The sequence below is a fragment of the Lygodium microphyllum genome, chromosome 3, assembly GCF_053477565.2.
Source record: "Lygodium microphyllum isolate KBCC chromosome 3, Lygodium_microphyllum_v1.1.10, whole genome shotgun sequence".
NCBI classification, from domain to species: Eukaryota; Viridiplantae; Streptophyta; class Polypodiopsida; order Schizaeales; family Lygodiaceae; genus Lygodium; species Lygodium microphyllum.
The window spans coordinates 113371082-113397464 of NC_141137.1; the positions used below are offsets into that span (position 1 = coordinate 113371082).

Genomic DNA, 26383 nt, shown 5'->3' on the forward strand with positions numbered 1-26383 from the left:
GAAAGTGAGCAAGTGGCAACTTGCAAGCCACTGCGAGCTTTGAAAAAAAAAAATATCAGGCGAGCCAAGTTGGAGAAGTGGGACCGTCAGCTGGTGAGGCGGAGTCTTTTTTGTTCGCGAGCCAAGTCAAACTTTTACATAGCAAGTGGCCACCCTTCTTAATTAGAGAATTGCGTAATACCAATATCATCCCTTCTTAATTAGAGAATTGCGTAAGCTAAAGATTAGAGGTAGAGGCCGTATTTCGCCTATAAAACACCGCAGGTGGAAGGCAGGCAGGCAGACAACGAAGCACCACCAAGCTTGTCCCTGCGTGCCTGCCTGCTTAGCGCTCTCTGTCTGCTGCAGCTGCGATCTGCTGATCTGGGACTCGCTGGACTAGTTGTTGCTGTGTTGTGAGGAATTAAGCGTTTGGTTTGTGCTCGAGTGAGCGGTACGAGAGTGCCAACATTATAATAGAAGAGAATGTCGCCGAGCAGCAGTAAGGTGCTGGTGATCGGGGCCACAGGCTACCTGGGCAAGTGCGTGGCGCTGGCAGCAGCGGCGTCGCAGCACCCCACCTTCGTCCTGGTCCGCCCCTCCACCCTCACCTCCCATCACGATTCCAAGAAGCAAGACCTCCTCGCCTCTCTCAAGGCAGCCGGCATCACCATCCTCCAGGTATCACTCCTCCTCCTCCTAGCCTTATATGGAGCCTAGCGAATAATTGAATCGGTCCCAGGTCACATATTACGCGCATCTCTGTCTCTGTCTCTCTCTCGCTCGCGCGCGCGGTGTGCCAGCCACGTCGTTATGGTTAACCCACATCTTCGCGCACATCCCTTGCTCGTCGTTTAATCCGCATTAATCTCAGCCAGTCCTCATTCTTGGATGCTTCTGGTTTGCGTCATAGGGTTCGTTGGAAGACCATGAAAGCCTGGTGGCAGCACTTAAACAAGTGGATGTGGTCATCTCTACCGTCTCGGGACCTCAGATACCCGAGCAAATCAAGCTAATATCAGCGATCAAAGAAGCGGGGACTATCAAGGTATGGCCATTTGGTAGACAGACATCAATAGAGTCACATGCTCTTGCATGTGCCGGCCTTATTCTTCCTTCCAATGTATGCAAGATCTTTTAATCTTTGCGCTTTTGCTCCAGAGATTTTTCCCTTCGGAGTTTGGCATCGATGTTGATCGTGCACAAGCACTCGAGCCTGCCAAATCCATGTTCGCACTCAAGGCACAGATCCGACGTGCAGTGGAAGAAGCACAAATCCCTCACACCTATGTTGTCAACAATGGATTTGCCGGATATTTTGTCGCTAACTTGTTTCAACCACGCCTCACATCTCCACCGAGGGATACAGTGATCATCCATGGGAGCGGAGATGTCAAAAGTACGTGTGGGATATAATACTATATCGTTTTCCACCCACATCAAAAGTACATGTAGTTGTAGCGCCCACATAGAGGATACCTCCCCCCCCCCAAACACACACACACACACAAAGACAAAGAAGAAATCAAAGTCCTTGAGACCACCAACATATGCATTCTACATCTCCATGTCTTGTTCAGGGCAAGTCCGAGCTTTATGTTCTTGTAAACTTTGTGTGCAACTCCTATCTCCGTGTTATTTGCTTATGCGTCTTCTGGTAAGATCATTGATCGGTTGTTGGTCTTTGAATGATACAGCAATAAATGTCTCCGAGGAAGATGTTGGGACATTCACTATCAAGGCAATGGATGATCCAAGAACTCTCAACAAAACCTTGCATATCAGACCGCCTGCAAACATTCTTACACAGAACGAGCTAGTCTCTTTGTGGGAAAAGAAGATTGGCAAGACACTTGAAAAGCAGTTTGTTTCAGAGGAAGATATTGTCAAAAAAATACAAGGTAAAATATGCTTGCATCAAGAATGGTGGCCTTAATGTGGAAGACCACCCAATGATCTTAAATGTTGACTTCTATTAGGTTGCTCTCGACAAATAGTGTCTAACCTTTTGTATTGGTTTGTTGCAGAAACTCCCTTCCCAGGAAATATATTCCCTGCACTCCTTCACGATGTTCTCATCAAAGGTGACCAGTGCAACTTTGAGCTTGGAGCAAACGATGTCGAGGCCACCAGCCTTTACCCCGATGTGAACTATACTTCTACAGATGATTACCTCAACAAATTTTTGTAAGAAAAATGTCTTGCTACATGCCAATCTCTAACTTGCTCAAAGGTGTACAAGATCTTCGTGTCATCCACAACTATTCAAGAGTGCATTTTCTAGACTATTTTACCTTTGGAAATATAATGCAAAGGTAGAACAATATATAAAAATAAACCAAGGCATGAGAATATCCATGATTCCGTAGTTGTTTCATGAGAAAAGCAGAGTCTAAGCTTGCATGCAAGTTTGGGATGTACAACCATTTTGTATGAATGACACTTATAAATTGGTAGACTCGTAAAGCTTTTCTATCGACTCAATCATGATATGTCAAGATTCTAAGTACTTCGTTTATAAGACTAATGCGTTGATCAGCTATGTGTTAAGTTTGGTATCCAAATGAGCACACTTTGTAAGACAATTTGGGGTGGCTAGCAATCTTTTAGAGAGAAATGTTCTAAGAAGTGATATATAGAGTTTTTTGGTGCAAGCTTTTTGTTAGAGAAACATAAATAGATTTGTGCTTTTGAGTTGTTACTGTGAAATGATAGGAAAGTCAGAGTTCAATATGTGTAATTAGATTGTCAATGATCGCTACAAGTCCCACAATAACGAAGGCTTTATGTATAGACCACAATAACAATGGATTTATGTATAGATGTGAGGCAAAGTGGGTTGTCACTTCAATATAGATAGCTTAGTGTTCTAAACACCACAATTATGAAATAATGGTGGGTAGACCTAAAGAGCTATCTTGTATGGTGATATGAGTACTTATGTAGCTCACAAAATGAGAGGAGGGATGCCAAGTCATGGGGGGTTCACTCATAGTAAAGAAAACATGTCACCTACTTGCAAGGACTTCTAAAAAAATCCCTATTTATGAAGCTTGTAAGACTAATATGTCCCCCTATTTAAGCTTATAAGATATATACATATATGACTTTTTATGTATCCCCTTTCTTAAATGTAAATCTTCATAATACATATACTTTTTAAAAAAAGTTGGAATTATCCTAAGCAATTAAAAGTATCACAATGGTCATATCACAATTTGCTAATGTTTTTTCTTGTTAGAAACCTTAGGTTCAATAACCCTCCTATTTAACCTTACTTGCCAAGGTCTCTTGTATGCCATGGAGAAACCAATCTATGGAGAGAGGTGGTCAAATGCACCCCCCCCCCCCCCCCCTTTCTTTTTTCCCTCTATCCCCTCCTTAAGTTTAAGTTGAATATAAGAAATTAAGAGGGGTCTACCTCTAATGTATACGCTTAAGTGTCCCCTTCCAAAAAACCCCCTCCCTTACACACACGTGGTACCATACAACATCTATAGTGAACCCCGCGTGTGCAAGTGAGGTTTCCTTAGAGGCCAAGGCCACACTCACAAAGGGTTATAGATTCTACACTTTGGAATAACATGCCACAAACTTTAGGAGAGGCTGTAGACTTGAGAGTCAAAGAGATCTAGAACATCGATAGGCCATGACAAGCAAGTTTTCTAGAGATGGTTGCCTCAACAAATTTTTGCAAGAAATCTATCTTGTTACATGCCAATCTCTAGCTTCTTCAAAGGTATACTAGGAACTCTAGGTCATCCATAGCTATACATGAGTGCAATTTCTAGAGTATTCCGCCTTTATAGATATAATGCAACCGCACACACACACACACACACACACACACACACACACACACACACACACACACACACACACACACACACACACACACACACACACACACACATTTGTATATGTATATGTGTGTATATGTAGTTGTTTCATGAGAAAAGAAAAGTCTAAGCTTATATGCAAGTTTGGGGTATACCAACATTTTGTATGGATGAAACTTACAAATTGGTAGACTTGTTAAGCATTTTTGCTTGCTTTTTCATGATGTGTCAAGCTTCTAAGTACTTTGTCCAGAGTAATGCCTTGTTCAATTGAGCACTTGAGAATGGCATGCAAACCAACTCGCTTTGCAAGACACATTTGGTTGGTTAATAGACCTTTAGAGAGAGACTTTCTAACAAGTGATATATGGGATTTTCTAATGTAAGGCTTTTTGTTTATAGAAACATAAATAGATTTGTGTTTTTGAGTCATCATTGTGCAATCATAGGAACATAAAATTTCAAGATGTGTAGTTAGGTCCACAATGATTGGCACAAGTCCCACGATGGTTAGGACTCTACACAAAGGAGTAAGGCAAAGTTTGTTGATACTTCAATGTAGATAACTCAATGTTGCACACAACAAAATTCTGAAACAATGGGTAGACTTAAAGAGAAGTCACATGCTATGATATGAATACTTATTTAGCTTGCAAAATGAGAGGAAGGATGTCAAGGCAGGTTGACTTAGAGGCCAAGACCACACTCAAGAAGGGTAGAATCTACACTTTGGAATAATGTGCCAAATATGAAGAGGGATCCTAGGGGATATTACATATTGTGAGAGAGGCAAAGAGGTCTAAAACATGGGGCCATGAGGGGCAAGGTTTTTACTGGGTAAGAATGTGGTCCTTATAGAAATTGTCAACTTTCTTTAATGAGATATTGCAAAGTAGGAAGTGTTAGCTATGAAAACTTTCTAAAGTGTCTTAGGGAGCTCCAAAATCAACTAGGAAATTTTACTTGAAGATTTTATTTAAGTGGAAATTCCATGATTTGAGCTTGGTTTCCTAGGAAATGGGAAAGCTTAAAAAAGATGCCAATAGAAGTTGATTTTGACAACATCAAAGCTTATTAATTTGATGAAATTTCTAAAAAGATATGTGAATAATGTGTTACATTTAAGAAACAAGGGTACATAAGCAAGTAACTCCATATGCTATAGCTTGGTTTGTTGAAGAGGAGGTCATTATTTGATCTTATTTTGAGTAATATCACACTTGTGATAAAGCATCTTATTGTGGGTAGAAGATGATAGTATGTCAATGTGCTGCTAACAAAGTATTGGCAATTTCCAACATATCACACTACATGGAGAACTATGTAAGTTGAGTTTTAAAAAGTTCATAGCTAATTTTGTTAAGAAAATGTCTAATAGAGTCAGATATTGCATTTAAAAAATCCAAGGTTCTATGGAAGAAGCCTACCTCTAGGTCTATGTGGAAACATGTAAGAAGTTGGGAATAGTTAAAATGTTGATAATATGCCATGTCACACTGACATTGGTATAAAAGGAGAGAAGATGTAATTTTTCATATCTTTTTGACACATTAATACGATTACAGTCTTTCTCTCCCTTCTTGCTCACAGCTTCTATGGCTTCCTCATCTTTCTTGTCTTTCTCTCTCCAAATCTAGTCTTTCTCTCTCCTCGTCACTCTTATTCTCTCTCTTCCTATAGTCTTTCTCTCTCCTCTGCAGTCTTTCTCTCTCCCTAGTTCTCTCTCTGACAAGTCACACTGACATTGGTATAAAAGGAGAGAATATGTAATTTTTCATATCTTTTTGACACATTAATACAATTACAGTCTTTCTCTCCCTTCTTGCTCACAGCTTCTATGGCTTCCTCATCTTTCTTGTCTTTCTCTCTCCTCGTCACTCTTATTCTCTCTCTTCCTACAGTCTTTCTCTCTCCTCTTTCTCTCTCCCTGGTTCTCTCTCTGACAAAACATAAAGGAAAGTAGATAGGTTGGTAGTATAACCATGGCACTTGTATGGAATTTGTATCCAACTAGTAGCAACATTGGTGAATCTTTGGTATATAACAACAATGATTCCCATTACCCATGCCAACATTATAGGTGTGGAGAAATCATCTTGGTAGGTCCTGCATATGTATTGAGATGGAGTTCTCAACACTCCCCCTCAAGCTCAAGCTCATATCGTATTCCAACAAGCTCTTGACATATGGAGCTTATATGCACTTATTGCCTTCGTGAAGATGTCAAATACCTAAACATATGTGTTAACATACACCAAGTATATGAAAGTCATTGTAGCCTAGTTTGGTCTTTTAGTTTCTTTGTACAAAATTCAAAGGAAGTAAAAACATGTTATCATCATTTTGCAATATCAAAGCAATATCCCAAAAGAGGCAAGTGTACCCACAATACCCTTTATATTTAGTATATACTCAATAACTATCATATTTGCAATCTTTAAAATTTTTAGCTCTTATTTAAGATGAATCTTTCATCCCTTTGTATGTGTGTTGTATGACTTTTCGAAGATCTCCAATGCATCCTTTGGTGAGCTTGCATCATGTATATGGGTCAAGGAGTCATATTTTTTAAAAATATATTTAATCATGTAATTTGGACACAATCTTCTACATGGGTGATGGCAAAATGATGGAAGGAAAATTGTACCTACAAGGAATCATTAGTTAAAATGACATTTTCTATGTTAGAGGATCATAAGACAGTGTTAAATATGTATACAAGGGGTTTCTTTATAGGGGCTTGATTGCACATGATAGGGGCAGTTCTTTATAGTCATCGGTCTAGGGGTTATGGCCAATTTTACTAGTAGACATTGCAATGATGCTACATAACTATACAAACTCTTTTATTTCAAGCCCTCTAAGTATTCAATCCTTGTAAGGTTGGTTTTCTATCCATAATGAGTGATGGTTCCTTACCTCCTATTATATACTTCTGTAATCATTTTCCCATCAAAGAATTAGTAACACCAAACTTTCAAGCTTTACAGTTATTCTCATCAGGCCTCTCAATAACTATTCGTGATGAGTTTTTACATGCTTTTGGCAAGCACAATAAAAAACTACAATTCTAGAATTTGCTACAAAAGTTATCACATCTATTGCCATAACAAAAAACATAATCAAATTATTGCAACTAAATTGCATGCGAAACGTAGCATAAAATTTAAAAAATAAACTTTTGCAACTAGTGAATGATATCCCATACCCTTAAATCTATAAAATAGGAAGCACAGTATGAGCCAAAACATTAAAATTGTGGATATTCAAAAGCTACTTATCAAAATCTTATAAAGCCAAAGTTGGAATAAAAAAGACCACTGATATTTAGACTAGTGCTAGTGAGCAACTTTACTTCACCATCTTGTTAACCACATCACACACATAGTAGACAATGTCTCAACCTATAGATAGTAGCTTTATTTTTCTTAATTGTTTTTCTCAAGGGTGCATCTAGTACATTATAATTGACAAACTTAGATGGCCAGAGGTGGATGATTCCAAGCTTGCCACCAAACCTTTACTATTTGTTTCTCAACTTTTTTTCTTGAAGACATTCAAGGAACAACTTTATGCTTAAGACACACCAAGCTATTTACTTTTAGATAAACAAAAAAGTACTCAAATAATAAAAAATTACAAATAAAAATAAATAACAAAAATGTAATTTATGGTATCCACTTTACTAAATAAGAGAGCACTTGTGACTAGATGGGTTATATTGTTTTAATTTGGAAATCATTCTATGATAAAAGCTAACCCTTCCATTATCTAATAAGTTAGTCTCATTTGTCAACATCAAATAAGTAGGGATTGAACATTTATGTAATTACTCAAAGTTTTATATAAATAGGCTATGTGATTACCATAGTAACATGTTTACATTGATAAAAACCTGTCATCCTTTAGCAAGTAAAAGGAATTCGAGAAGGCAACTTGATAAGTGGCAAAAATCCTATTGGGATACCTACATTTCCCAATAGGCTTGGTGGTGGGAACTAAAAAGCATGGTGGACCCAATTAAAAAATCCTTACATGACCCAAAATTTATAAAATAGGCCCACTAGGCCTACCAAGCCCTCATTCTTCTCCTTACCAGGTAATCTCTCTCTCTCTCTCTCTCTCTCTCTCTCTCTCTCTCTCTCTCTCTCTCTCTCTCTCTCTCTCTCTCTCTCTCTCTCTCTCTCTCTCTCTCTCTCTCTCTTAGGGCCAATGGTCTTTTATGAGGAGAATAGATGTTGAAGTTAGGATTAGGGTTAGGGTTAGGATTAGGTCTGGGATAGGTCTCAATGCAAAGATGCCTTAGGATTAAGTATTTACTAATTTGGGGTTTTTTCTAATAAGAAGGGATGGATACCTCATTCCTTTAATTTGCAAGCAAGAGATCAATAAGCTAGAGTAGAGGAGAATTATAGAAGGAGCAAGACCAACCCACATAAATTTTGCACAATAACCTTGTAATAACAACTAAAAGTGTGAATGTAAGTGATTTTTGGCTAGTGTCAAAATATTCTCTTTTATTTAAACAATAAATTATCAAAAAAATTCAAGTAAGAAATTGAGTTGTAAGAGGTACTAGATAGTTGGATTTTCTATGCTTTCTATTTAGGTAATCACTTTATTAAAAATAATTATAGATGAAAGTAAGTCAACTTGATGCAATGAAACAAGTTCTAGTGAATAAAATAAACATGTTTGATCACTCAAGTAATGAATTTTCTTAAGACTATAGAAAACTTGATGCACTACATTAAGGTTCTAAAAAAAATTCTAACTTCTTAAAGACAACTTGATGCATTATATTAAATTTTTGTCAATATCTCTGCCAATGTGATGCAATGCATCAAGTTCAAGTAGAGGTATGTCATAATATCTAGTTTCACTTGATTTAGTGCATTACAGTTCTTAGAAATTATGTTAATGGTTTGGTGTATTTGATGTGATGAATCAAGTTTCTTATAATTATTGTTTAGGTTTCTATTGATATGCTATAATGCATCAATCTCACATAAATATTGAACTAAGTTATGTTCTTATTTGATACATTACATCAACTTTTCTTGTAATTTTGTTAAATATTATAGTTAACTCAATGTAGTGCATCAAGTTGCCTAGAGTTTTTCTTAATATTTCATCTGATTTGATGCAGTGTATCAAATTTACCCACTCTTTGTATTAGTTTGGGATCTTAACCAGTACAGTGCATCAAGTTTCACAAAACTTCTTTAAAAATTTTCCAAGGTGATGTAGTACATCAAGTTTCTTAGAAAGCTTGTTAAATTTTTGGCAAAATTGATGTAATACATCAAGTTTCCTAGTTTTACATTTAATATTCTAGGTAAATTGATGCACTGCATCAAGTTCACTTGATATTTATATCATTTTTTGTCCTAGATGCGTTGCATTAGGTTTCTTAGAAAGTTTGCTAATCTTATAGCCAAGTTGATGTAGCGCATCAACGTTCTTAGGAAGTTTGCTAACTTTTCACCCAAGTTGATGCAACACATCAAGTTTCTTCTAAACTTTGCTAATTTTTTGGCCAAGTTGATGCAAGACATCAATGTTTTTAAAAAATGTATTACTTTTTGACCAAGTTAATGCAATGCTCAATGAAGCCTTATGAACCTCCCAAACAAGCCAGAGAAAGCTCTTGCATAAGCACAACTCATAAACCCTGATGCATACCTTGATAGGAACAATGGCAACCTTTCTCCCAATAGAGACTTTATCTTCAAGCTCTAGATCTAGACTCCTTCAATGCCATGCTCCAGAGAGTCCATTCATGTTGGCTTTGATACCATGTTCAAAGATAAGCGAGACAGAGTGGAGCCAAAGAGTGAGTAGTCAGCTCATCTCATTCATCTTCATTCTTCAATCTCTATTAACATGAAAGGGATAGTACAACTAGGTTACCACTAACCATAACTAGGTTAACAGCGACTTATTTAATGACCCACACATGAAAAACAATTGGACATAGCTATAGGTAATGTCGATCACACACACATACATATGAGCAATTGAGCTTGAAGTCTCAAAAAATAAATGGTACATTGTAAAATTTATCATAAAAGAAAACACCTTCCTCAGCTAATGACTTGTTTCAGGTCTCTTTGTACAAATACTTACTGATAGAACCATGAAATGCATCAAATATTCTAACTATGCTTTTGATAGATTGCCAATCTTTAAGGTTTGATGGATATATATATGCAAACATTGACACATTTTAGTAAAATTTTGAAACATGAAATCAAGTTTGAAACCTATTGAAATATTCTAGTAAACTTAAAATTTAGTCTATGGCATGGCATGTCAATGGGCTAGTTCTATAAGTGCAATTTTGAGTCCATATATGTATGCTTCATCTACAGTTAGTCCTTGGACAGGATGGTTGCATAATTGTGCTCCTACATCCACTGACATGAATATGTCAGTGAGGGGGAGATTGGATAAAGGAAAGGAAAATATGTTTGATGATGTGACTGGTCGGCTTACAACAGGATAGGAGTCACATGGCAGTGACAGTTTGGACAATGAGTTGGAAATACCTTTAGTTATGATGCCTGGTATAAGGCATAGTAGGTATGTGCCACCTCTGGAGAGGCAAGCTAAGAGAATTGCAACTAAGGTCTGAAAGAGTCAGAAAACCAGTTGATAGGTTGACATATAGTGGATATTCATCACGTCATATGTTTGATGATGTGACTGGTCGGCTTACAATAGGATATGAGTCACATGGCAGTGACAGTTTGGACAATGAGTTGGAAATACCTTCAGTTATGATGCCTGGTATAAGGCATAGTAGGTATGTGCCACCTCTGGAGAGGCAAGCTAAGAGAACTGCAACTAAGGTCTAAAAGAGTCAGAAAACCAGTTGATAGGTTGACATATAGTGGATATTCATAACATCATTATGCTTACATGACTAGAGTAACAGGTTTCAAAGAACCTATGAAGTTTGATGATGTAGTTGTAGATGAGAATTGGTGTGCTGCCACCGTGGATGAAGAGTATGCATCATTGGCTAAAAATGAAACATGAGATGGTCAATTTGCCTGAAGGCAAAGTACCCATTGGCTAAAAAGGGGTCTATAAAGTAAAATGCAAGTCAAATGGTTGACTAGAATGGTATAAAGCTAGGCTGGTTGCAAAGGGATATGCATAGCAGTATGGCTTGGACTATGAAGAGACTTTCAGTCCAGTTGCCAAGATGGCAACAACGAGAACAATCATTGCATTGGTAGTGTCTAAGGGCCAAAAATTATGGAAGATGGATGTTAAAAATACTTTTTTGAATGATGAATTGCTTGTGAAGAAGTGTATATGGAGTAGCCTGAAGGCTATGCTCATATTTATTTTCCGACATTTGTGTGTAAGCTTAAAAAATATTTATATGGGCTGAAATAGGTAATGAGAGCATGGAATGCTTGGATAAGCAATTATTTATACCAGCATGGATTTTAGATAGCTCATGCATATCACAGTCTATTCATGAAGAAGATAGATCATGGTTATGTTTTTCGGGTGGTTTATGTAGATGATCTTATCATCAGTGGAGATGATGATCAAGGGATTGCTAAAATTAAATAATTTCTAAAGATTTAATTTAAAGTTAAAGATCTTGGAGAGCTGAAGTATTTTCTTGGGCCTACACTCATGGTATATGGCTATTGCAAAAGTACTATGTTCATGATATGTTGCAGAAGTATGGCATGACGGATTATAAAGTTATGGAGACACCCTTGGATCAAAATGTAAAGACGAAAATTGATGTTGAGACTGAAATAGAGAATGTAAATATGTATAGACAGATGGTGGGAAGCTTGATCTACCTTACTATCACTCATCCTGACTTGCGTTATGCAATGGGGCTAATCAATCTATTCATGCAGAAGCCTCGTAAGCCACATCTAGATGTAGTCAAGAGGATTATGCGGCACATGAAGAGTACTATGGATTATGGGTCGTTTTATGAGTATGGGAAATCCCTTGACTTGAAGGTTACACTAATGCTGATTAGGATGGTTGTGCCTGTCAAGATTGTGGGAGAGAAGGAAGGAGTCTCACTTGTAGCTTTCTTGCTTGCACAATGGGGGAATACACACAGAGGTGGAGGCTGAAAACAGTTTTCCTCTTCTTAGTTGTGTAAGCCAAAAGAACTCTCATGCAAAGAAATAGAAGAACCCTATATATGGGTCTCAAACCAAACTCAACTAACTAAGGTGGCATACTAATTGAGCCACGAACTAGAGTAGATAAGGATAGCTGTCATGTAGCTATTATTCATGGGTGGTGTACCAACTGCGTCTGCAACTGACAAGTCGGTGACATAAATACACAACGGTCACCCTGGCGTATTACGAGTGGAGCTCGATATCTCAACAGTGCCTATGACAAGAGGTCAACTAGTGGTTATGCATTTGGTTTGGGCAATAGTATGATCAATGCGGGAGTAGTAAGAAATAGCCTATTGTTGCTTTGTCTAGCATGAAAGCGGAATACAGGGGTGCAACATTAGCGGCATGTGAAGCAATTTGGTTGATGAAACTGCTGAATGACTTTGGGATACAGTTGGACATCAAAGTTGGATTGCATTATGATAATCTCATTAGTGTGATGCTAGCTAGCAATCCCTCTATCATGCTAGATCCAAACATATCAAGGTTCATTACCATTTCATAAGAGAAATGGTACTTGTAGGACAGATTGACTTGTTGCATGTGAAGACCGAAGACTAGGCAGTAGATATCTTTACCAAATCACTTGGTCAAGAGAAGTTTATCTACTTTATACAACAACTTGGAGTTCAACAGTTAGTTTGAGCTTGAGGGGGAGTGTTGAGACTTCAAGCTCAACTGCTCGTATGTATGTATGTGTGACCAACATTACCTACATTTGTGTCCAGTTGTACTCATGTGTGGGACATTAAATAAGTTGGTGTTGACCTCAGTTACTCATGGTTAATGGTAATCTAGTTGTACTATCTCCTTCATGTTAGTAGAGATTGAATAATGAAGATGAATGAGATGAGCTGACTGCTCACTCTTTGGCTCCACTCCATCTCTCTTATCTTTGAATACTAGCATGACAAGATATGGATCTCTTAGGCCTCTTCTACTCCCAACTCTTATAGATAGCACAAAGTGGCTAATTCTAGACCTAGAATCATGTGAATCTTTTAGCTTAAAGATTTATATAGATATTTAAATATCTTTGCTACTAATATAGTGAGTCAACAGGTGAAGATCACAATCTTCATACCATTACATGTTTTCATTGACTTTTTTTATGATAAGAAATTTTTAAAAACATAATCAATATTCATATGCAAATTAGGAAACGTATGGACTTCTTAGGTCAAAGTTGGGATACAAAAGAAGTGTTTGGGATTATATCAAAATGCAATGGAGATTGATAGTTTATAAATATATCATTGCATCACAAAATTCTATTTTGGATTTCTATTACATGAGATGGCATAATGTGGATGGAAAGCTTGTAGTAATTGATCAAGAATTCCATAATGACATTGATAATCCTATGATAATATTATAGGTTTGATTAGAGGATGAGCTCTTAACAGTGCTAAGTGTAATGGTAAACATCTCCTTATGTCAAGTACAAATGAACCTAGCAAATGAGGACATCAGTATCCCCTACTATACTATTCATTCAATTACAATGATTGCAAGGTAAATATAATATGTAATCCAAAAATGTGTAGCATTGTCTAAGATACACATCTTTCTTTTTTGCTAATAATGCTACTCATGGTGAACTTGATATATAGCTTGGGGAGTCCACCTATAAGAGATCATCTATATAATGTGCATTCAAATGAGATTAAGAAATATCCTTTCTTTACATGCTATAAGGCCTTAAAATGACCCCTTTTACTTTACTAAACTTACAGATTTTCCTCAAATTGTAATTTCAAAATCCTTTTTGTAAACATAACCCTTTCTTTTGAACTCACATGGTATATTACATGTTCTTTAAGGTGGACCCCTAGGATATATAAATGCCCTAAAGAAAAGAGAGGAATACTTTATGCAAGGACATTATCACACAACAAGCTTTCCTCTTGCCACAACCTATCTTATATGAATACACAATAATTGTAATAATGATAAAATGAAATACTAAAACAATTTGAATTCTATTATTACTAATTGCATCTGATTACAAGGCTATGTTTTATATACAATAAGGAGCCCTACCTCATTATTCGGCTCCACATCATCAGAATGTATAATATTTGGATTGGATTTAGTCCTTCTTACTTCTTTCGAATGTAGGCAAGGTGATGGAGGTACATATGCAGGTGGTGTCAAGACATTCCTATGTGTTGCATAGTTAATTAGATTCTCAACCATCTCTACTCTAGACAGAAGAAGAACACCATCTATGTAATTTGCCAAACAATCACCCTACATAAAATTGTATAAAATGAGGCTATCTATAAAGTCATTAACAATATGCTAAGATAATTTAATAAAAATTAAACTTATATCGATGGTTTGGATCTTGAACAAATGCTCTAGGAGTATTTTGGTGTTGTAACAAACCCTCAATTCACAACTATGGCCATCACCCTACTCTAGTACTTTGCAATCGGCTATATGTATATTCTCCAACATATCATTGTCTTAGGCCTTTGATGAGTTTCTCAATGGATCTATTTTGATAAAGGAAAAAAGTGTTAGTACCTCTCTCTCGTTCTTTCTCCCTACCTCTCATGGGCTTAAGAAACTTACTTCTTTATCGTGGTATCCATAAGTCCGGTTGGCTAGAAATCATCTCTTTTTTTCGATAGTGAATATTATTAAGCTACAATGAGATCTACAAGGCAAGGATGACAAAAAAATTACAAAAAAGAGAGAGAGAAACTTTAGAAAAACCATGCCAAATAGTTCCTTACCTTTCATGGTATGCCATCACAAGGTACTACATGAGATCTAAGTTGCAATCTCAATACCATGGGCATACATCCACAAGGGACATTCTCTCCTAAATCAAGATTATAGACTACATGGAGTCTAGGCTAAATACCTTGTCTTATTGGTTGAATGATGGATTTATAAGAATTAAGATGCAAAAATAAACAAGAAATAAGTTTCAAGCCATTTCACACCAAGAAAAGCTTGCAAAATTTTCCAAGTATTATGAATTAACAAATATACCTTCGGATAGTATCGATCAAATGATCATTGACCTCATTATGGAGGTATACAAGCACCAGAATGTCCTCCTCTTTGAACTGGATGGCACTCAAGTCATGCTGTTGGTGCAAGCTTCATAGAGGCAATAGGACATCAAAAGAGAAACCAAGCATTTCAAGTGCCTCATAATTTTTCTCATACAAACTAGTGTGTCTCTCATGAATCTCATTGATTGCATAGCTAGCATTGGTCTCCTCGTCCTTTGTCTCATGCACCTTCCTTCATTCTTCACTTGTTACCCTTTGAGCATTTAGCCTCATTTGGTGTGAGGGTTCTCTTGTATGTGACCTCGGTCACCTTCACCTCCTTTCTCCTTCCAAGGGTAGGGATTTTCAAAATTCTCTTCATTATTGTATAAAAAATGCCATATGATCTCAACAATTTTTCGTATCTGAACCTTAGTGAAGAGATGTGAAGTCCCTTGGCATTACCATAACTCTATGTGTATGAGTTGCAAGAATGTAAGAATCTTTTTCATCAAGCTTTGGCATGGAGGGTTGGCATGCTCTTCCTAGAGCCATTGATCATTTCTACTTGCACACCCTCCCTAGAGGTGGATCCTTGCCATCTATACAAGAAAGTAAAAACATATCATTAGAGCTCTATATGGGGAAAATGGAAAAAATTTGAAAAATTGGATGAAAGAGAAAAAACCCATACTACGTAGAGGAGAGGGGGGAGGGAGCAAGACCCAAACAACATGAGAGGGATCCATGAGATTTTGGATCCCCCTCCCCTTGGATTGTGTCATACAACCCCTTGATCGAAACAATGTGAGGGGGGGTACTTGAGATTTACCCCCTCCCCCCCTAGTGTGTTGTGTGGTACATCCATACATGGGGGGTGAACAACTCGAGGGGGGTCATTGAGATTTTAGAATCCCCTCCCCTTGCATTGTGTGGTACAAACCCCAAGCATGAACAATGTGAAGGGAGATCCTCAAGATTTTAAAAACCCCTCCCCTCCTATCATTGTGTGGTATATCTTCGTTGGGGAAGGGGGGGAACCCAAATCATGTGAGGAGGGGTCATTGAGATTTTGGACCCCTCCCCTCTCATTGTTTGGTATATCCTCTAGACCTAAATAAAGTGAGGGGGAGTCCTTGAGATTCTAGACTGTCCCCCTTGTGTTGTGTGGTATACCCTTTTCAAATGAGGAGAGGGGGATCCAAACAACACGAGGCAAGCTTCCCATTAGGGGAGTTTTGAGGTCTCAAAAATGCCTTTTAGGAGATAAATAGAGAGTGCTCTAGACTAGTAGGAGCAATGTCTCCGTAAAAGAACTTTTATTAAAATAATTTATTTTATAATATATTTTATTTAAAAAAAATCTATTACGACTTTGTATTATCAATATCCATTTTTAGCCTCTTATATTCATGATTATGACATTCTTTATATTAACGATATACATTCTCAGTCACTTTTATTTAATGATGTGTCTGGATTAATGATAATGACATGTTTAATCTAAATTCAAATTAGTAAAAATCTTGGCACTTATTTTTTTCTCTCCTTTATTTTATCCCTCATGTTTTTTCCTCATTTGTGTAGCCTAATCCTCTCTCTCTCTCTCTCTCTCTCTCTCTCTCTCTCTCTCTCTTCCATGGATATAGAAATTTGACCTTCACAACAAGGCATCCAAGCTCCCAAATCACATCCATATCAGTATTTACTCATTCCAAAAAGATAGAAGCCTACAATCATTAGCAAAGGCAATTGGATCACCATGCAATAGGTTAAACATGGGAAAAGGCAAAGACTTGGAAGGGTAGAATCCAAGATTTCAAGCTTGGAGTAAAGATGAATAGCATAAAAGAGGTACTAGTGCAACATGCATTTATGCATAGAGACATATATTTGGAACTTGAAACTTCAAATCTTCCAATGCATAGACTAAATTGTAAGGATTCGATTCTTAAAGTTTTTCTTTTCTTAAACTTGGTTTAAGGTTTTCTATTATAACATTTGTTTATTTGTCTTATAGATGTCTATCCCTGTAATCTTGAGGAATGACAACTGGTTGAGTCTATTGTTGATGTTATTGATGTGATGCATCATTTGATTTGAGAAGAAATATACAAAGATAGAAAGAAGATAGAGCTTGTAGTGAATGGAATATTCTTCTATGGCCATTCTTATATTTTTTCCATACAGTGCAAGCAATGTGGATCAATATCTCCCCTTCCCTTTCCTAATTTTTCAAGCTTTGAGCGGCCTTTGCTAAGTCTAGCTACTAGTGAGGGCTATAAATATAAAATATTTTTTGAGATACAGAGAGCATTAAAACCTAATATCTTATAGTGGATTTTGATGTTTGGTTCAATGAGGATATTATTGAAATACTAAATGTTAGATCATCATGTATCCTACATCAAGTGAGGATGTATTTATAGAATGAAGATATTGAACTACCATGCTCATTTCTGTTTCAACTTAATAACAAACAAGTAAGTTTTTATATCATATTATATTCACTTATGTGTATATCATATTTCACTTCTTGATTAATTAACATTTGTAACATGTTTTTTTACAGATATAACGAGGAGAAAGAATAATATACAATGCAAGGATATTGAAGAAAACATCTCTTTACTATCAATATAAAATACATATACAAATTTTGTGGCAATTTTTTGGCAACCATCTCTATGAATTATACACACAAGTGCTTACAAGCAATGAGGCAAAGCTTCTTATTTTTTTGAGAACTTTTCTTAGGAGAAGCGATATTCTTTCTAAGAGTCATTTTGCCTTTCTTTGATGATTTGGTTGTCTTGGGTGTTGAAGGGGCATAGCTTCATCTGTTGTAGTTAATGCACCTCCTCTCCTTCAATGTCCAAGCTCCCACTATTGTCCAATCTTGCTAGTTGTATACAATTGACCATTATATATTTCACGACCTTTGCTCATATATTAAACATGCTCACTTATATATCAATACCTTGTAAACTATCATACATTTGTAAGAAAAGATTTTTAGTTCATTGTTATTTTTTATATTATTATCATCAATGGACTATTTTGCAACAAGCCTCTATCGTAAAGTTTAGTATCTTTCACATTACCTTTATAGGGTTATCATCATTGAGATAAATAAACATAACCAATCTTTTGGCATTTGCAATTACTCTCTAGCCGTAAGAGTGACTATCATCCTAATGAGGACATTGAATCAACAATATAAAGTAAAACTATGGAACTTGTTTATGCCAGTTTATAGACTATTTATGGTAGTTTATAGATTAAATTTTCTTATTATGTTCTAGCCATTCAAATAGACCTTACTGCAACTTGTCTATACTGCATTGTTGCAAGTAAATTAGAAGGCATGGGAGGCTTTTTCTGTAGCACTTTAATCAATCATTTTACAAATATGTATCATAAGATAATAAAATTTAGAGTAATTGCAAAAAAATATCAAAATATTTAGAGTACTTGTAAAAAAAGATCAATATATCAAGGAGATCCTAGATTATATAACTTACAACTTGGCATTTCCATGGCTTGCTTTCATAGAATTTATGAGAAAACATTGCCTCTCCACATAGTCTATTCCAATTAGGTTCCAATGAGAATTGAAAACAATCATATTTCAATAATTTAGCAAAACCAAATCTCATAAAATCTAACAATCAAACTACATACTTTTCATTATGTGGAATTAGAAGAACCTCCAAAGTATCAAAGTCAATTGGATTGAACCAATGATCAATTGCACTTGCATCAAGCTCACTCCTAATATAGTATGAGATATATGGATCAAGAACCTCAATTTTTGGTTGTATATCAAAGAGGATCTCATGCATTACACACTTAGCAAAGGAATGAAGACAGTGAGCATCGACATGAAAGCTTATTGCTAGAAAAATATAGTTAGTAAAAACAAAATTTAGTATACTATACCTCATCCCAGGAAGAAGAATAGAGTTATTTACTTCTCTCATTTTATTCTTGAGAATTTGAACACAGAGTCAAAAACATACCATATCAGATCTTTTTTTTATATCACTAGGTAAAAAACAATAGAATAGATAGCTCTTCTTCAAAAGATAGGAGATGCTTTGCTTTCTTTTCCTTTTCATTTCTCCTTTTATACTCCCTCCATTTATCCGCATGCTCTTTTGTGTCCTTTTCCTCTTTCTCATGTAGTCTTGTGTCATTTTCATGGGTGATATCTTCAACCTTAGGACCTGAATCATCTTTCTTTTTTCTATGTGGAGGCACATTTAAAGTATTGAAAGCCTTCATATCAGAAAGGGGGACTGGCTCAAGGACCTTTGAAAACATGTATTTCAACCTCCTAAGAATTATCATGTCTTTGTCTATAAGTGTAAGTCTATGTGAATGAGCAACAACTCAATAAAAAAATATTTTGTAGCCTCCTGAATGCAATTGAGAGCTGCCCTTGTCCATCTAAAACTATCAAGACTATGCTTATCACAAATTTCTATGACAAGCCTTTGAAAAGGAAGTTTTGGAATTGCATTACCACAGCCTTCATTGCACTTCTAATCTCTTTAAGGCATCTAACATGCTGTGAAAACTTTCTCCTTGGCTTTGATTTCCTTATAAGTTTTGAAGACTTGAAGGATTGATGGATATTTAAAGAAAGTCCTCTAGGATTAACTTTCTCCTTCCTTACAATGGCCTTAGTTCGGCCTTAGTTCTAGCCATACGAAATCTCTACATAAAACAAAAAATTGCTCAAAATTAGGACAGATCTCCAAATCTTTGATATAATGTCATTTGCAATCACTTATTAGTGGTAAACAAACACTATTTAGATAGTCTCAATCCCACAACAATTACATATTCACTATTTAACAATACGTTATTTTATCAAATGATAAAATCAAATTTCAATAATTCATCAAAGTTGTGCTATCATTCCAGTTCGAATTTCTATTGAACAATGCAACCCCATGGATGTATAAAATGCGAACTAGGTCTTCTAGACAAGGGAAACCTATGTCTTTTTGCATTTCATACGTCACTATTTTAAAAAAAATAATTAATCTAAGCCCACTTATATTGAATGTACACATTCAATCACATAAAAATTTGATATAGAAGACACAAGAAATGTAAGAGTCATGGATTTCTATAAGTTTTACAATAATACAATGATCATCAACCCTTGAAAAGAGATCTATTTGAATGTTGACATCAATACTATTTGAATCTTATACTCAATGAAGTCAAATCTTGTCGAATTTTCAATTTGAATATCAACATCAATATCTAAACCACAAATTGAATAATCCCATTACTAATATAGTCGATGTACTCATGATGGTCATCATCAATAGTGGAGGCAAAATCCTCCTCTTGTGTGATAACATTATCATGACCTAGGTCTCCTACAGTCCTCTAGCTCTATTGATCCATACACCTATGATGAAAGCTCTTTCATTTCCTCCATGCAATTGGAAATTCATCTAGATTTTTTACATTAGAGATATGCTCAATGTTTCCTTTGATTTGCAAGAGCTCTTGAAGGATCTTGAAGACAAACTAAAGGATTATAGGGAGTTTTATGGTAGACATGTGTGGAAGGCCTAGAGATTGAGGTATTTGTCCATTATAGTGATGTAATAGAAGCTACCAAGAAGTGGGAAGAAAATTTCCATTTTCATTGGAATCAACATCAATGTCTTCTTGTACAAAAGGATGTTGGATTTCTTGTATATCTTCAATATATGAATAGTTGTTCTTTAGATACAATACAAGAGAAGAAGATAGAGGATATTGCAAGCAAATATAAAAATGTTGAAGAGAAGGGAGAAATGTTTTAGGAGGATATTGAGAACCAATTAGTGTAGGGACTCAATGTTGCTTTGTTTAAAAGTGAGAACATTACAAAAGAGGAAGAAAAGGAGATAGAGTTGAGTGCAGAGATTGAAACTAGCCCTCTTGAATGTATCCCAATATTTCATAGTTACCTCATCAACAAAAAGAAATATGTATTGCTAAATGATATTCAGTACCTTTTTTATCTCAGAGAGAAGATTATTGCTTGGCAATCCTTGCAACATGGGGTCAAAATGATAAGAATAGAAATTGCTAGCAAGTCTTGATATTGAGAGAGGGAATTTTCAAGACAACTCTATAGCATTGCATTCATGTATTAATCAGATTGTGGAATATAAAAAGGGGGGGATATATATAGAGGAAGAGCTCTTATAGATTCAGTAGAGACTTGGTATTGATAACATGAGGTACGAAGAGAAATTGAGTCTCCATTAGAGGAGAAACCGAAAAGTTCAATAAATCTTTATTATGATAGTATTCTAGGAAAACATGAAAACCCTAAGGTATGAAAGATAATTCTCTTATATCCATTGTGGTTTATATCAAAGATATTTATTTATTGACATCTTATAATATTGTGGTTTATTATGTAGATAGAAATTGAAGATGCAAATAAGGACCTTATGGGCTATTGTTGGGTCATGTGGTCAGTTCGGTAGGAATTGCGACAGACCCCGAGAAAGTCAAAGTTATAGTTGCCATGGGTCCACCACGCACTCCAAAAGAAGTTCATAGCTTTCTATCTTCGGTTGGTTACTACCGTAGATTCATCAACACCTTGGCAAAAAGAACGTTGCCGCTTACAAATTTATTGTCTTTTAACTATTCGTTTGTATGGGGTGACCCTTGTAAGGTAGCATTTGAGGATGTGAAACAAGAGCTAGCAAGAGCACCCATTTTAAAAGCACCTAAAAGAGGTGAGGTGTTCTATATATTCTCAGGAGCCACCATGTATAGTATTAGCTGCTGTTTAGCCCAAATTTGGGAAGAGAAGTGGTACCACCCGATTGCTTTTGCTAGCCGGAAGCTGGGGGTATCCGAAATCAATTATACTTACATGGAGAAGTTGTGTTTAGCGATGGTCTTTGGGACCAAGAAATTTAGGCATTATATTCTCTATGAGAAAGTCGTGCTTTATACGAAGGCGGAGGGACTTCGATTATTGATGAATAAGCTACAACCGCCTGATCGTCTAGCAAAGTGGTTGATCACTTTGCAGGAATTTAATTATGAAATCCGTAGTAAGCCACCAAGGTTGCAAGGCATCGTGGAATGTCTTGTGGACTTTGGGGAGCCGAAAGAATCTGTGGCTGAAAGTAGTGACATGGAGTTATTATTTAAAATAGATACGGCATCTATTCCCTCCTGGTATGCTGCAATAACGCATTATTTATCGACAGGAGAGGCGGGATCCGAATTATCTAAAGCTGAGAGAAGGAAAATTAAGCAGCAAGTGTTAAAGTTTGCCTTGATCGCAGGTACATTATATCGGCAAGGGGTTGATGACATCTATCGCCGATGTGTGATGCCTGACGAGGTGCCATTCATTTTGGAAGAGTACCATGATTCTGCTTGCGGTGGCCATTTTGCTGGACGGCTTACAGCACAAAAGGCTTTAAGAGTAGGTTATTGGTGGCCTGTCATCTTCCAGGATGCATTTGCGTACGTTAAGAGATGCGATATTTGTCAACGACATGATAGTCGAGAGAATAGGAAACGACCACTCACCCCTATTATGGCGATACTTCCATTTGAGAAGTGGGGAATAGACTTTGTGGGTCCTATTACTCCATTGTCGACTACGCAAAAGAGGTACATCATTGTAGCAACTGACTACTTCACAAAGTGGTCAGAAGCACGTGCAACAAGGAAAGATGATGCTAAAGAAACTGTTAGTTTCCTTTTAGAGCAGATAATATGTCGGTTTGGTCCGTTGAAAGAATTAGTGTCGGACCGAGGAACCCATTTCCTGAATAAGGTGATTAAAAGCTTGACAGAGATGTGGCAAATCAAGCATAACAAGACAACCCCATATAACCCGCAAGCCAATGGGCAAGTTGAAAGCACCAACAAGCAGCTTGTGGGCATCCTGTCCAAAATTGTGTCGGAAAAGAAACGGGATTGGGATAAAAAGTTATACGTGGTAGTGTGGGCCTATAATACGACCTTCAAACGAGCCATGGCCATACCCCGTTCAAGTTAGTATATGGGGAGGAGTGTGTCTTGCCTTTAGAGATTGAGCTGCCGACTATTCAGTTTGCCATCAATCATTCTTTGAGTGATGAAGACGCACTTTTTGAGCGCTTGACGACACTGGCACATTTAGATGAGCTTAAGCTACAGAGCTTATTGCACCAAGAAGTGGCGAAGCACCGAATGAAGCAGCTACACGACCTTAAAGCCAAGAAATACACCTTCAAGAAAGGACAGCTTGTTCTATATTATGACGCACGACGTGAATTATTTCCAGGCAAGCTAGAGCCCAAATGGGATGGGCCCTATAGGATCGTTAGAATAGGAAAGAATAAATCCACAGTTTTGTTAGCTGACGTTGAGGGGATAGAATTTAAAAATAAGGTTAATCTTAATAAGATTAAACCTTATTATTTCTGATTGCACTAATGCTATGACTGCCTTGCAGGTCTAGGAGAGATCGATCAAACATCTGCAAGGAAATTGCGATAGAGGTTGATGGGTCGTCTGATCCCTTATTTAGAACACCCGTATTTAGAACAGAGGTATCATCAGGGAAAGCTCATTTGGTGGAGCAAAGGATATAAGGTGACTGAGCAAGAAGGCGGGACATTTATTTGGGAAATCAAGGTCTTCTGCCATCACTGCCTACAAATTTTGACGAGCATCCCTGTTGAATTCAATGATGATGGAGGGATGGAGTCTACAGTCCACCCATTGAATATGCTGAATTTTGATTACCATAATTACGAGTAGAGTTCAGGATGGCGGGATATGTAAACCCTTTATGGACGTACACCTTGTACTTTGATGGGGCGTCCAGGGGTCCATGCAAAAAAGGAAGTGTAGGAGTCGTCATCCGAGACCCCCGCCGATGCATTGTCATGAAGTTAGCTGCTTATCTCGGGGTGAATTTTACCAATAATATGGCAGAATGCAAAGCCCTGATTATGGGTTTGAATATTGCAAAGAAGGGTGGTATCCGCCAGTTATTGGTGAAAGGGGACTCTCAGTTGGTCTTAAATCAACTCAATGGGACGTATATGGTACGGAACCCCATCCTTTGCATGTACCATCATACTGCCATGGCCCTGCTAGACGAATTTGATAGAGTGTCTTTTCAGCTGATTCCACGAAACTGGAATTAGTTTGCCGATTCATTGGCTAATTTTGCGTATGAAGAAGACCTCTTCTTTAATTGTGGCCCTTGTCCCAATATATCTATTGATGGTGAGACAGGACCTGGTCGTTTGTGGGGTATGCTTTCTGAACATGCCCTCTTTGGCAGACGATGGTTGATCTGGGTGATGCAGAGGGTAGGCGAGACTCATCTACCTTTATTATCTTGGACCCACAGACTGATTAGACGATATGTGATGCGAACACCTCTTGTGATATACGCAGGAGGGATGGGTCATAATTTAATGCACCTAGTTTAGGGCTACGAGCCTCTGTCCCCCTGGGAATGGTATGCTTTGATGTCTATCATAGTTGTTTCCAGGAGGATGTTATGCAAAGTCATGTTTGATTTCATTAGGCCAAGAGGGCCGATTCAGTTTTGTAGTGAAGTGTTTTCATTTCATTAGGCCAAGAGGGCCATTTCCCTGTCTAGTGCGGGTGCATTTAATCGGGTTTTTGTTTTAAGTGTTGTGCTGGACAGGTTTCGTGTTTCGTGGAATTTGGTGGAGCCTGGAGGAGCCTTTGCTGCGATGGAAGCTTCTTGTGGCCAATCCAGGTGATATCTCTCCTTTACGAGTACCTTTCTTTCCTGTTATATGTGTATTTGTGTTTGTCGAGGGGATATATTTTTGTTGGGGGCCGGCAACCAAGGCATGAAGTCCCAGGTTTAGGCTAAGTATGTTTGAGGGAGGTCGGAGTAGTTATTGCCTCCTGCAAAGACATTGTCAGGCATCAAAAGACCTGTTTTAGAAGGAAGTCTTAGTGGCCCTGTTTTGCTAGCCTGTTAGGCAGCCGTTCTAGGAGTTCTTGTTAGTAGTGAGGCAGTTAGAGAAGCATGCCAGAAGATCATAATGATGATGCCAAGAAACCCTGGACATCCTACAAGATGAATATAAATACGAAGGTGTGTAAAAAGGGGTTCTAACCCCTATCAAAGAAAAGAAAAGGAATGAAAAGATATAAGCAGTTGATCATTGCCTTGCGAAGGCCTGATAGGTTCCTGGGGACGAGTCAGACCCGGGGCCAATACCTTGTCTTCCTAGGGGTGGCTTCTTGCTGGAAAAAACAATGACAAAACAAGAAAGGTTGGAGCGAAAATAAAAGTGAGCGTTAGAAAATGATTAAGTGTCGCCTTGCGAGGGCTTGGTAGGTTCTTGGGTGCCGAGACAGGTCCTGAGGCCGATGCCCTGTTCTCCTTGGGTCACTATGCTCAGCTCCCTCCTTTTTACATGCACAAGTATGTTCATGAAATACAAACCCTAAAAGAAGACATGTACTGAAAGAAAATGCTCCTTGATCAGGCTATAGGAGTCGTCGCCTAGTAGGAGCTCCTAGTTGTGTTGCCTTTAGTTGGTAAGTAGTTCAGACTACCATTTAGGGCAACCTCTTTGATAGGTTTTTCAGTTCGGCTGTGTTGGAGTAGTTGGTTAGTGACTCGCTTCGGATCTTCTATTAGAGGATGCTAGGCCTACTCCTTGTGGATGTCATGCCTTGGTTCTGTCCAGGGGTAGGGGGAGCATTGTGTTGAGTTTTATTATATATTTGTTTTGTATCAGTTTGATGCTTCTTTGGTTGTTTATGTGCAGATATGTTCGTGGATTCGACGGGCTGAGTCGCCCTATCCCGTGGTCACCAATGAGAGCGGAATTTAGGTCCCGGGAAGTGTGCCGAGAAGTGCTTAAAAATAGCTAAAAATTATGAATATCAAGGGAAAAATATTCACCGTCAAAGGCGGCGGCTCGATCTAGGACGATTTTAAGCGCCAAAGTGCTTTAAAGATGCCCGAGCGACACTTGTTGATTTTTCATAATTTTTCAGACAGTCGTGCGGGTTGACACAAGCTACTGGCCAATGCGGGATGCTAAGCCAGACGCCCAGGATTTTTCAGAGCTCAATTCCGAGTCTGGACGGGAAAATGGCCAAGAAGTTGGGCAAGATGCGAAGAGGTGGACATTAGAGTGGCCAAAGTGGGCATGACTTTTGGGAGCCCAAGGAATTTAAATGTCACATGAAAAGTTTGATGCAAGAGAAGCAACAAATCGTGGAGAGAAGAGGTGCCAGGATGCGCCCGAAAAATGCGCCTCCTCCTTCATCATGGCATGGAGGTTGTATACAACCTATCAAGCAGATCATTGGCCCTCATTCCCCTCTG

The 26383-nt window shown here is 37.6% G+C and overlaps 1 protein-coding gene across 1 annotated transcript; it reads left to right on the plus strand.

Moving 5' to 3' along the window:
- Positions 1–245: 245 nt before the first annotated feature.
- On the plus strand, positions 246–2439 carry LOC148038781 (phenylcoumaran benzylic ether reductase IRL1-like). The gene is made up of 5 exons (XM_087674621.1): positions 246–660; positions 893–1027; positions 1141–1378; positions 1677–1880; positions 2007–2439. Exons 1-5 carry the CDS (start codon positions 466–468, stop codon positions 2168–2170), a joined length of 936 nt encoding a protein of 311 aa, XP_087530747.1. The 5' UTR covers positions 246–465; the 3' UTR covers positions 2171–2439.
- Positions 2440–26383: the final 23944 nt, after the last annotated feature.

Coding starts and splice junctions, on each gene's coding strand:
- LOC148038781 (XM_087674621.1), top strand. CDS start 466: ATGTCGCCGAGCAGCAGTAAGGTGCTGGTGATCGGGGCCACAGGCTAC. Junction 1,379..1,676: donor TGGGAGCGGAGATGTCAAAA/GTACGTGTGGGA, acceptor TGAATGATACAG/CAATAAATGTCTCCGAGGAA. Junction 1,881..2,006: donor TATTGTCAAAAAAATACAAG/GTAAAATATGCT, acceptor GGTTTGTTGCAG/AAACTCCCTTCCCAGGAAAT.